This window comes from Phyllobates terribilis, unplaced genomic scaffold, assembly GCF_046119375.1.
Source record: "Phyllobates terribilis strain yellow unplaced genomic scaffold, ASM4611937v1 Scaffold_9__5_contigs__length_417890890, whole genome shotgun sequence".
Lineage (NCBI taxonomy): Eukaryota > Metazoa > Chordata > Amphibia > Anura > Dendrobatidae > Phyllobates > Phyllobates terribilis.
In genome coordinates, this window is record NW_027362769.1 from 208,976,183 (window position 1) to 208,989,591 (window position 13,409).

Genomic DNA, 13,409 nt, shown 5'->3' on the forward strand with positions numbered 1-13,409 from the left:
GGTTCCTTCCAGCTTATTTACATGAAATCTTCCAAGACAGGCTCTTATCTGGATAGTGGATGACCATAAGCTGGAACACACTGATTAAGTCACAATACCACTTCTTAGCATTGAAGGTGTGGTGCTTAGCCATATTGCAGCATTTGTACCACAACGCCATTCTGGTGCACAACTTTCTGGCATGCAAGTGACGCACCCCTGGGCCTGTGTCGCACAGCGTTGCGCATGCAGGAGCTTACCCGGAGCCGGATCTGTTGAGGGTTGTAGTCTCGTGGTGGTGACCCGGTCCGTGCCCAGGGAGTCAGACTAAGTGGCGTTGTATTAGCGGTAGATGTTGGACGACTACGCCACCCGTTGAATGCAGCGAAGGAGCTGCCGCTGCAGGGCAGACCGCTGAGGCCGGTGGTAGGATTGTGCAGCGTGGTAGTATCACCCCCAACGGGAGGGGTATGGCCTCAGGGCAGCCGACGTGGATGATGGGGGTAGCAGGAATCACTCAGAGACGATGCGGTGTAGTTCAGGGTCTTTACTGGTGATAAAGATAGACCCTCCCGGAGTACTGGCTAGCGATCGGGGCCTGGTCAGTCCTTGAGCAGATGGGATCTCCCCTGGCCAGGCGGAGTTGTAGGCCTCCCAAACTGACTGTACTCTTCTGGCTACCTTGCTAGAGGCGGGTATAAGTAGCCCACGTCCCTGAGTGTACCGTATGGTGTTCACCCATATGGCCGGTGACTCGGGGCCTTCTAGTGGCGTCCGCTCCACGACGGCGGTGCTGGTCCCACGCGTGTGACCGTGCCTTCGGGTTTCTTGGCCAGAGGACCTGAAATCCCCTGCCGGGCGGTTTCTGCTGCTAGGTAAAGATTAGTCCCCACAGCCTCGGACTCCGGGTCCGGTGATAGCTTCTCAGTCAGGGCGAGCTCTGCAGCTGCCAGCCCCTGACTCCTTATAGCACTGCTCCCACAGAGCTCCTGATGTTCTTCTCCTATATCTGCTGCTCTTCTCTGTCTATACTTCTTCTCTACACACTAACTCTGCCTCAGCCCCAGTTTTATATAGGGGAAGTTCTTCCCCTCCCAGGACTGGGCAGGAGGTGTGGCATGCATAGGATTCCTGACCAAGAGACCTCCCACCTGCTCTCAGACGTAATATCTCTATTACTGTGGCAACCAGACCCCTGGGGTGTCACATTCCCCCCTAGTGAATTTTAGTACTCCGGGACTAAACACATTTTTGTAAAACATAACAAGTAGGCCACAGACTACGCTCTTCCAGGGGCAATGTTTTCAGAAGATCTATCACCACCTGGTTCATTTTTTCACAAAGTCCATTAGTTTGCGGGTGATAGGGTGTTGTTCTAATCTTCCGGCAGCCATACAGGGTGCAGAACTCCTGGAAGACTTCCGCTTCAAAGGCAGGCCCCTGGTCCGTCAGCACCTGCTCCGGGTATCCGTGCGGACGGCAGAAGTGCTGCTGGAAGGCTCTAGCTGCTGTTTGAGCCGTTAAGTCCTTGACGGGGACGACAACCAAGAACCGGGAGTAGTGATCCAGGATGGTTAACGCGTAGACGTAGCCACTTCTGCTTGGGGTCAGTTTTACATGATCCAAGGCTACCAGTTCCAACGGCTGTCTGGTGATGATGGACTGCAGGGGAGTCTTCTGGCTGGCACGGTCCCTCCTTCTTAGGTTGCATGGGCCACAGTCTCTGCACCACCTCTCGATGGTTCCTCTCATGCCTACCCAGTGGAACCGCCCGCGCAGCAGGAACTCCAGCTTCTTCCATCCGAAGTGTCCAGCCCCGTCGTGGTATGCCTCCATCACCATGGCTGCATCTCTTCGTGGCACCACTACTTGCCAGATTAGTTCATGCGTCCGGGAGTTAACCATTCTGCGGCACAACTTCCCCTTGTAAAGGAACAGTCGACTCTTCTCAGCCCACAGTTGTTTGGCTTCCTCCGGAGCGTCTGGGTCAAGGCGAGCCTCTGGCCGAGTCAGCATCTCCTTCACCAGTCGGACAGCAGGGTCACTGTCTTGCGTTTCCTCCCAGTTGTAGTGAGGCAAGGGGTTAAACGTAGCGGCTTGCTTACTCCTTACCCGATGGGAATACTGGATAGTCCCATGACGGTGGAACGCGGGGAGTTCGACTTCTTCCAGTCCCTCTGGATCTTCTCCTTCGTCCGGTAGGTTTGGCATCCTGGACAGGGCGTCCGCGTTGGTATTGGAGCGTCCTGCCCGGTATTTGATTGTGAACTCGTAGTTGGACAGACGGGCCATCCATCTCTGCTCTAGGGCACCGAGTCTTGCCGTGTCCAGGTGTGTCAACGGGTTGTTATCCGTGTACACGGTGAACCGGGAAGAAGCGAGGTAGTGCTTAAAGCGTTCGGTGACTGCCCACACCACTGCCAGGAACTCTAGCTTAAATGAGCTGTAATTCTCAGGGTTTCTTTCGGTGGGTCGCAGTTTTCGACTGGCGTAAGCGATTACTCGTTCTTTCCCCTGCTGGATCTGGGACAGTACGGCTCCTAGCCCGATGTTACTTGCGTCGGTGTAGAGGATAAAGGGCTGGCTGTAATCAGGGTACGCCAGGATTTCATCCCCCGTGAGGGCCATCATCAGCTGGCGGAAGGACTCTTCTTCTAACTTCTCCCATTTGAAGTGCGGCTTCTGGTTCTTGGCCTTCCGGGACTGGCCTATCAGGAGGTCCTGCATAGGAGCTGCCTTTTTGGTGAAACCGGGAATGAACCTTCGGTAGTAGCCTACCAACCCGAGGAACTGCCTCACTTCCTTTACGCTGGAGGGGCTTGGCCATTCCTTAATTGCGGTGATCTTATCAGGGTCGGGAGCCACTCCGTCAGCACTCACCACGTGTCCCAGGTACTGCACCTTTGGCTTCAGGAGGTGACACTTGGAGGGTTTCACCTTTAGGCCGTAACTTGCCAGAGCTTCGAACACTTCCGCCAGGTGTTTCAGGTGGTCCTCGTAGGTCTTGGAATAGATGATGACATCGTCCAGGTATAACAGGACCGTCTCAAAGTTTCGGTGTCCCAGACAGCATTCCATCAATCGCTGGAAGGTTCCTGGTGCGTTGCAGAGTCCGAACGGCATGCAGGTAAACTCGCTAAGTCCCATCGGGGTGGTGAATGCGGTCTTCTCCCGGTCCGCCTCTGCTACAGGAACCTGCCAGTACCCGCTAGTGAGATCCAAGGTGGAGAAGAAGTTAGCAGATTTTAAAGCAGCCAAAGACTCCTCTATCCTTGGTAACGGGTACGCATCTTTGTGTGTGATACGGTTGATTTTCCGGTAATCTACACACATTCTCATGGTGTTGTCTTTCTTTTTGACCAAGACTAGTGGAGCTGCCCAGGGGCTACAGCTATCCCTGATTACCCCAGCCTCCTTCATGTCTCTAAGCATCCCCTTGGCGTGTTGGTAATGTGCAGGGGGTACGGGTCGATACCTCTCTTTTATGGGAGGATGGTCTCCCGTGGGGATGTGGTGTTCTACCCCCTTGACTCGCCCGAAGTCTAACGGGTGTTTACTAAACACTCTCTCGTACTCTCGAACCACCCGGTAGACTCCCTGTTTCTGGTGGGAGGGAGTGGAGTCAGTACCCAAATGTAGTTGCTGTCACCAATCCTCCATTATTTTCGTAGAGCCGTTACCTTCCTCCGGGTGAGATGGAGGCAAGGGTTCCACAGACTGTATAGAATTTTGGTTGATAGTATATAATTTGGCTAGCGTAGCATACCGGGGCAGGTATACTTCCCTTTTCCCGATATTTATTATACGAACGGGCACCCTCCCATGGCGTACATCAACTACCCCCCGTGCTGTCAAAATGGTGGGCCTACTGTCTGAGTAGACTGGTTCTACCATGGCCTGGTAATCTCTACCTCTCAGACCAATAGCTGCCCGGCACCAAATCATCATTTCACTTTTCGGGGGAATGGCAATAGGGAAAGGGTCACACATTCTTACGCTACCAATCTCACCACCAGAGAGTTCCACCTGTTGCCGTCGCATCAGTGCCCGGATCTCTTTCTGGAGCACTCGCTGCTGGCCGGCGCTGGCGTTCTTGGCAACCTGCTGTAAAATGAAAATCACCTCTGCAAGACAATTTTCAATCACATTAGTTCCTAGAGTTATCTTTGGGTGACTCTCGCGCTTGTCAATGTTTACAATGATCAGTCCCTGTGCTGCCAGTTCGACCCTACCGATTTTAATGGTCATTTCTTTAAATCCGATCTGTGGCACGGGCTGACCATTACTGGCGATGATACTCAAGTCGTCGTCTGGATAGCGGGTTATATCCGAGTCATTCCAGTACTGCTTGAAGAGCACGTACGGGATGGTGGTGACCTGTGACCCGGTGTCCAGTAGGGCACTCATAGGGATGCCATCCAGTACCACAGGCAAGACTGGACGTCCTCCCACATATTTGTCGCGCAAGTTTGATGGGCCTGGTGATCTTTTTCCTGGGGGTTGGCCCTCTACCCCAGGTTGTGCCAGTTTAAAGGACAGTACCTTGCCATATGTCCGGGTTGATTGCAGCGGCGGCAGATGGGTTGTCCGTCCTCGTTGTACCGGTCGCTGGGTCTTCCTCTGGCCGGTGGGGTCCTCCTTGGTCGACGCCACGGGATGTCCTCCGGTCCGGATGCCAGCTGGATCTTCCCTGGAGTGGAAACCTGTAAAGACTGCACAGTTCGGGTTAGCGCAGCAACGCTTTTAGCTAGCTCTTGGACCTGATGGTGCAGGTCCGGAGCCGGGTCATTGTTCAAAGCCTGCGCATCAGCCCCCACAGGCCCTGCTGACAAGGGCGCCGCCTCCTGGTGGTAAGCGGTAGTAGGGCGCCTGTGGGTCACAACGCCACCCGGTGCCGGTTCTCGGAGCACCCGGATAGCTCTGTCCTTGAACTGTGCAAAGTCCAGATGAGGATCCTGTAAGGCTATGGCCCGCAACTGGGTTCGGTGGACATTGCAATATAGTCCCTCTATAAATTGCTCGGTCAACAGCCTGTCCTTGTTTCCCACGCTGTCAGGGTCGGTCTGCTTAATGGCTCTCAGGGCCTCTTGTAGGTTTAGTGCATAGTCCCTTATACTCTCATGTGCTCGCTGCTTGCACCCATAGAATCTAAGCTTAATCTCGGCTGAGGTGCGGGTATCAAAGGTGTCCCTCAGCCGGGTTAGTATCCCTGCGACTGTCCTCCTCCCAGGTGGCCAGGACTTTACCTCCCTTTGGGCTGCCCCGGTTAGTTGGGCCACCAGGATGCTCACTTTTTGCTCTTCTGTGAGGGGGTACACCTGGAAGAGGCTATCCAGCTTTTCTTTAAAGTCATTCAGGGTATGTGACTCCCCTGAGTACTGGGGTAGCCAGGCTGCTCCCGGGATATAGGGCATGGTGAAAGGCATGACTGCAGCAGCGGTGGCGCTGGCGGGGGTTGAGGCAGTGAAGCTCTCCTCCGTATCCGACATCTTTCTCCCCCCCTAGTGGACCGTGGCCTACCTTGCGATGATCCTCTTCCGTAGGCCGCGGCTCCGCAGTGGATCGTCAGGGTTGAGGACCTTCCGTCGCGCTCCTGTGACGTCGGCGTCTGCTGGGCTCCTTCCAGGACCTTACGCAACGTCCTGACGTGAGGCGGGGCTTCAGTTCTCGCGCGCTTTCAGAGTCCACGCCCCTCTTCTTCCCGCGCGGCGTCTTCAAGATGGCGTCCAACGGCGGGAAAACTCTACGGATGGCGGGAAGAAGGCAGAAGATGGCGCCGGATGGCGGGAAAACTTCTCGGATGGCGGGAAGAAGGTAGAAGATGGCGCCGGATGGCGGGAAAACTTTGCGGATGGCGGGAATCTTCACCACTGGTAAGTTTGAACAGTCTTTTTCAGGCACGCAGTACCCGGTGGTTGCGGGCACGAAATCCTGCCGACTACGCCAAAAGTTGACGCACCCCTGGGCCTGTGTCGCACAGCGTTGCGCATGCAGGAGCTTACCCGGAGCCGGATCTGTTGAGGGTTGTAGTCTCGTGGCGGTGACCCGGTCCGTGCCCAGGGAGTCAGACTAAGTGGCGTTGTATTAGCGGTAGATGTTGGACGACTACGCCACCCGTTGAATGCAGCGAAGGAGCTGCCGCTGCAGGGCAGACCGCTGAGGCCGGTGGTAGGATTGTGCAGCGTGGTAGTATCACCCCCAACGGGAGGGGTATGGCCTCAGGGCAGCCGACGTGGATGATGGGGGTAGCAGGAATCACTCAGAGACGATGCGGTGTAGTTCAGGGTCTTTACTGGTGATAAAGATAGACCCTCCCGGAGTACTGGCTAGCGATCGGGGCCTGGTCAGTCCTTGAGCAGATGGGATCTCCCCTGGCCAGGCGGAGTTGTAGGCCTCCCAAACTGACTGTACTCTTCTGGCTACCTTGCTAGAGGCGGGTATAAGTAGCCCACGTCCCTGAGTGTACCGTGTGGTGCTCACCCGTATGGCCGGTGACTCGGGGCCTTCTAGTGGCGTCCGCTCCACGACGGCGGTGCTGGTCCCACGCGTGTGACCGTGCCTTCGGGTTTCTTGGCCAGAGGACCTGAAATCCCCTGCCGGGCGGTTTCTGCTGCTAGGTAAAGATTAGTCCCCACAGCCTCGGACTCCGGGTCCGGTGATAGCTTCTCAGTCAGGGCGAGCTCTGCAGCTGCCAGCCCCTGACTCCTTATAGCACTGCTCCCACAGAGCTCCTGATGTTCTTCTCCTATATCTGCTGCTCTTCTCTGTCTCTACTTCTTCTCTACACACTAACTCTGCCTCAGCCCCAGTTTTATATAGGGGAAGTTCTTCCCCTCCCAGGACTGGGCAGGAGGTGTGGCATGCATAGGATTCCTGACCAAGAGACCTCCCACCTGCTCTCAGACGTAATATCTCTATTACTGTGGCAACCAGACCCCTGGGGTGTCACACAAGCATCGCCACTGTCAATAAACCCTCCACCCATATTTGTCTAGGTGTTCAAGGCTAGCAAAATGTCACATTATTTTTGTACAACTTGGGCAAAAATATTGTGACTTATTAATATGTTTTATGCCAAAATTTTGGTATAAACACCTTAAAGAATCGTTTAACAGTTTTTAAAGAAAAAAAAGAACTATTACCTACCTGTGCAGTAGGACAAAAAACATGAGGGGGTTCCTTCCAGTTTATAAACATGATATCCTCCAGGGCAGGCTCTTATCTGGACAGTTGATGACCAATGACAGCAGGATCCCAACCAGCTAGCACAAGCTGTGTGATACACAATTCCATCACTTAGCATTGGATGTGTGCCACTCAACCACATTGCGGCATGGGTACCACAACCATTTTCTGGTGCACAACTTTCTGGCATTCGAACTCCCCCACTGCCAATAAAGCGATACCATCCTTCTTTGGAACTGTCACAGTTAGGCGGGTAATAATACAAATTGGATGTGCTTCTCCAGGACTCATCGAGGACAGTGTGGTTTGAACATGGATCAAAACAGGTGTAAGACCCAAGTAATTTTGTGCATTCAGTCCCCAGACCACAAGCTCCAGTTGTGCATTCATCAATTTCACAATGGAAACCATCACCAACATAACCGTCCTTACAGGCACATGTATAGTAGCCATAGTAGTTAATACATGATGCTGATGGATGACAACTGTTTAGTTCAGGACTGGCACATTCATCTAAGTCAACACAGTGGCCCATTAAGCTCTCAGTAAAACCACTTGGACAAACACAAATGTATGAGCCAAAAGTATTTTGGCAAATGCCTATAGAGCAATCATTTGACCAAGCGTAGGCACATTCATCTACGTCCGAACAGGTGAATCCATCTCCAATGAATCCGTCCTTGCAGTTACATTCCAGGGAGCCAAAATTTTCTTCACAATTAGCATATGAACTACACTCGGAGCAATCGCTTGCGGCTGTTAGAAAGAAAACAAATGGGGAAAAAAACACTTTAGTGCACCGCTATGCACCAGAAAGGAAAATATGTAGAACACCCACTTTATGAATCCTCCATTTCCCCATCTTTCCTCTTATCTATGCCGTGACTCTTAAAGTCAATAATTGTGATACTTACATGAAATATTCACAGCTGAAAAAGAAACAAAAAGAACAATGTTCAGTACATCAAGTTCTTTTAATGTATAATGTGATAAATATATGAGGAGCAGAAAATAGCCTTGGAAACTATGGATTATCTGTTTTATATAGATGGTAAATACGAAGACTTGTTATCTAGGGTGGGAAAAATTGGCATTTTTTTCCATGAATATTCTCCACCCTTGTCCATGGGTTGTTATCGCAGTGTTAGGATATGTCACCATGATATCTTTTTCACGTGGATTCTACCTGAAATACTCCTGTAAAAGCGCTCAATTAACACTAAAAATAATGAAAATTTGCACAGCAATGTAAAAACGGCTTGCTGTGCACACTTTTCATCATTTGTAACTTCTTTTAACTGCTTCGGGCTTCGTAAGCCGTGAAAAGTCTAAAAGAACTGAGCTGACCATTCTTCATGCGACTTCAACTCAAACGCCGTCACTATCATATTTAAAATCTAAAAAAAAAGACAACACAGCTGTTGAGGAAAATGACAAAAAAGATGCTTTAGGGGAAACTCCTCCAGAATTTTCCTGAAGTGTCATCTGCTTCAAATTTATGCAGATATTCTGGCATCTATAAGACACCATGTGCACATATTCTAAAGAGTATACTCCTTCTTTGTCGTCTTTTCTGTCATTTTGGTGGTGGATTTGCCATCGATGTCTTCTGTTTTCCCTTCAGTATACGTGTAAGATAATGGCAGTTTCCAAGCAAAAAGAATTAGCGGATCACTTCTTTTAGCTTCTACACAGTTGAAAGACATTAGAAAAGACACAAGTTTTGACATGGCTGTGCGTATGCTAATTTTTTTACGTTTCTTGAGTGCTTTTTTAGGTGTTTTCCAGGCAGAATCCACCTGAAAGAGACGTCTTGTGCATACCCTTAAAGGTAATCTGTCAGGAAGATTTTACTCAATTACATTTATCTTCAATTCTTGATTTCTCAGCTCCGGTACATCAGATTACTACAAGGCAGACATTATTTTTATTGTTGTAGTAAGACTAATGTTACGGGGCCACGATGACCTTTTGGAGAGTTTTTGATGTTGCAGATTTTCTGCACCTATTAAGTTAAATAAGTTAAATAAGTTACGTGCATTTTTTGGAAAATACGCATCATCAAAAAACGCAACAAAAACTCATCGTGGGAACGTTGCCTTATACAATCATGCCATCAGTTTCAGTAGTAAAATCATTTTGACAGATTCTCCCTAATTTGATTGAATTTTATGTGTGATATATGCAGAATAATTACTAAATTAGAATCTGAATATATTTTTTACTGACTAGTTTATGTACATTATTAATTCACAGTATAAAGTAATGCTAAGGGAGGATTCACACTTCAAATATTCATTGTGTAGCTTTTCACATTGAAAATCCAGTATAATATTGGTAAATGGAGCTTTAACATACCTCGTGCATTCACGGATTAAAAAATCTACAGGGGATTTTCGAATCAAGACAAAAATTTCTTGGGATTTTCCGCATGAATTTTATTAATTGCAATGGAAAGAGTGAGGTTAGGGCAATAAGGGTAGGGCCAGACAGTGCATGCAAAATTCAGCTTCTGTTTCATAAATGAGCGGCCATTGGCCTAATGCGGGTGGGCAGAGCTTTGACGTACTGGTGCCATACTGCATCTGCACTGCCAGGCCATACTCTAATAGTACGATAACATTCACATGCTTCTATAGTTGGATTTATTTTACCATGCACCTAACAAAAGTTGAGTTTTAACTTTGCTTTATACAAAAAATATTTTGATCTGCAATACAAAAACAGCACACTGACAATTGCGGCATGGTTTCTATACAATAAAAAGGTTTTTTTCTCTTAATTTTTATAAATGTAAGTAGCGAGTATATAGAGAGATGGATTTATAGTTAATGGCAAAAGATAGTAAAATACCTGTCAACCCCTCCACTCGTAAAGAACATCGACTTCCTGCATAGATCACTATAGTCCATACTCCATGTTCTGGATTTTTCAGCAGATACATTGATCCCCAAAGTTCTGAAATGACCGGTTTTAGTGGAGGTTCAAGTGCTGCACATAAAAGAAGAAGATATATAATTATACAGCTAGTATTTTCTCTGTTAAAGGGTAGTCCCTCTAAAAGAATCAATTGCATACTCTGTAGGCTAAGGGCTCATGCAGACGCCTGTGCAAATTTGTCCGATCTCGGACCGCAATGCACGGACTGGCCGCAGACTTCCCAACCCGAGCGTCACTCCTCCATATATTTCTGAGTCTGTCACATTCAAGTTGGGAGAGCCACCAGTCTGTGCATTGCGCTCCAAGATTGGATAGGCTTGCATCGATGTCTGCATGAGCCCTAAAACAGACCATTTTAACTTCTTTCTTCACACAATAGCATAGATAAACTTCTTATGATTGAAATTGTAACTCCAAGAAGGAAAAGACATGGAGTTGTGAAAATCACAGGATAGATAAATATATGAAAAATCTGCAAATAATGAAAGAATGAAACTAATTTTTCAAAACATCTCAATTCAGTATGGAGTATGAGCGCGACACAAAGAAATCCCCGCATTCACAGCCTTGGCTTCTATCAATGAGGTTACTAATGTTTGTCTGAGAAATGTTCTTCCACACTGAATGCACTTGGACAAATCATCAAGATCTGCTTTTGGCAGCTTCCATTGTCCCAGATGTGCTCAGTGGGAGACAAGTCTGGAGATGCTGCAGGGCATGGTAGCACGTTTAGGCTACATGGGTTGCTCATAGTAGAACATGCAACATGTGGCCTGGCATTGTTGTTTTGAAAAAGCTGCTTCAGCCATTGATGCTGTTAGGATTAACACGCCTACTCTAACGCTTGTGTGGCGCCCCTGAGGGTTCGATCACCACAGAGTTATTCCATCTCATCCAGAGATGTGGTACCTCACTCTCAGGTAAGGAACGAGTATGGCTCAGGACCCTAACACCTGCATTCACTACACCACATTTCCGGGGGACAGGGCGAGATTGCTCCCACTGGAGAGCACAGTCCCTGATCCCTGGCTGGAGTGGGGAGGAACCACTTAGAGAGGGGGAAACATGTAGTGGATGGGTGGAGGACGTAGATCCTGGGAGCACTGGTGAAGGAGATATAAAAGCAGGGAATCATCTTAGATCAAGGAGAAGCCTGAGGAGAAGTGACAGGAGCAGAGGCTCTGCATGAGCTCTGATCCGGAGGCGGGCCTAGCACTGAGGCCCAAGTCTGAGAAGAGAGGAGAGGGAGCAGGAAGGCTCCAGGAACCGAAGGGACCCCAGGGGTACGGGCCGTGCAGCAAGCCACCCGTATGCCCGCCGCTACCAGAAAGTAGGGGGGGGTCAGGCCAGATAAGGGGAACCGGTCCCTCAACTAGCACGGAGCTACAAGGCCCAACTAGGAAACCAGAGGCTGCAGCACTTCAAGTGCCGCAGGCCACAAGAAGAGATGAGCGGTGTTCGACTCAAACTGTTCGCCAATTTCAAATTCGAGCTGTTTTGAGCGGTGTTTGAGCCGTTCGGCGAACACGAACGATTTGAAAAAAATCCGGCTGTTCGAGGTTATGTTCGATAACTGTTCGTGCACCAAAATCATAACTGGATTTTTTCACAGTAATGCTGATAATCAATGTTAATACGCAGTTTGAGTGTACAGCGGGGCGGGGAGAGGGGCAGGGGATGGATCTCTGCATAAATAATGAAGATCTCCATTTTTTTTTCTCTTTCCCGCATTTACAGTGGGGAGGTGCAATCTGTCAGCCTATCAGCAGCGCACACACGGAGCGAAGTGCTTTTTTTCACACAAGCAAGGGCATGTGTCATTGGCTGTGTATGTCACATGTCCTTGCCCTATAAGACCCAGCCATTTTCCCCGTCGCCACCATTTTCTCACTGCTGCAGCTGCGTGTTAGACGGCACCGCTGTTGCTGTGTGCGCTATACTTTCAGTGTTAATTTCAAGCCAATTTTCCCAGAAATCTACAGATAGCTTGGGAGTAGGGAATAGTTGTGATCGCAGTCCTTTTAAGGACTAGGTTCCAGCATTTCCTACGACTTTAAGCAGGCAGGATTGTGCTCTTAAAAAGACAGCTTGGGAGTAGGGACTAGTTGTAATTGCAGTCCTTTTGAAGACTAGGTTACAGCATTTCCTAGGACTTTTTGCCAGGCAGGTCTGTGCCAGTGCTGTGCAAGTGTTTTTCACAGCATTTGGCTAAATCTAGCTAAGCAAATCCTTTTCTTGCAGTGTGTGTTAGTCAGTGGAGTAGCGTATCTGTGTTGCAAGCTACACCACCTGTGTATAAAATACAATTTTTTTACTGCACCTAGCCAAGTAAAACCTTTTGGGCATAGCAGCATTCTATTAGGCCATCTATACTAAGCTCCACCAGCTTGCAAATTACAAATAATTTTTATCTGCATCTAGCTCGGAAAATAATTTTGGGCTTGTAGCAGTGTGTGGTACTCATTCTATTAGACCATCTATACTAAGCTCCACCAGCTTGCAAATTACAAATATTTTTTAGCTGCATCTTGTCTGGAAATAATTTTGGGCATAGTAGCAGTGTGTGTTACTCATTCTATTAGGCCACCTATACTAAGCTCCACCAGCTTGCAAATTACAAATAATTTTTAGCTGCATCTTGTCTGGAAAATAATTTTGGGCATAGTAGCAGTGTGTGGTACTCATCCTATTAGGCCATCTATACCAAGCTCCACCAGCTTGCAAATTACAAATAATTTTTATCTGCATCTGGCTCGGAAAATACTTTTGGGCTTGCAGCAGTGTGTGGGACTCATTCTATTAGTCCATCTATACTAAGCTCCACCAGCTTGCAAATTACAAATAATTTTTATCTGCATCTAGCTCGGAAAATAATTTTGGGCTTGTAGCAGTGTGTGGGACTCATTCTATTAGTCCATCTATACTAAGCTCCACCAGCTTGCAAATTCAATATAATTTTTATCTGCATCTAGCTTGGAAAATAATTTTGGGCTTGTAGCAGTGTGTGGGACTTATTCTATTAGTCCATCTATACTAAGCTCCACCAGCTTGCAAATTACAAATAATTTTTATCTGCATCTAGCTTGGAAAATAATTTTGGGCATAGTAGCAGTGTGTGGTACTCATTCTATTAGGCCATCTATACTAAGCTCCACCAGCTTGCAAATTACAAATAATTTTTAGCTGCATCTTGTCTGGAAAATAATTTTGGGCATAGTAGCAGTGTGTGGTACTCATTCTATTAGGCCATCTATACTAAGCTCCACCAGCTTGCAAATTACAAATAATTTTTAGCTGCATCTTGT

General features: G+C 48.4%; 1 protein-coding gene across 1 annotated transcript in view; it reads right to left on the minus strand.

The window, feature by feature from the left end:
• LOC141160925 (uromodulin-like) overlaps window positions 1-13,409 on the minus strand; it is a 105,408-nt gene that overhangs the window by 45,728 nt on the left and 46,271 nt on the right. Inside the window, exons 7-9 of the mRNA XM_073645725.1 lie at window positions 10,018-10,155; window positions 8,079-8,093; window positions 7,126-7,920 (exon numbers count right to left, since the gene is read on the minus strand). Of these exons, the coding sequence (XP_073501826.1) occupies window positions 7,126-7,920; window positions 8,079-8,093; window positions 10,018-10,155 (948 nt within the window). The remainder of the gene's footprint in view (window positions 1-7,125; window positions 7,921-8,078; window positions 8,094-10,017; window positions 10,156-13,409) is intronic.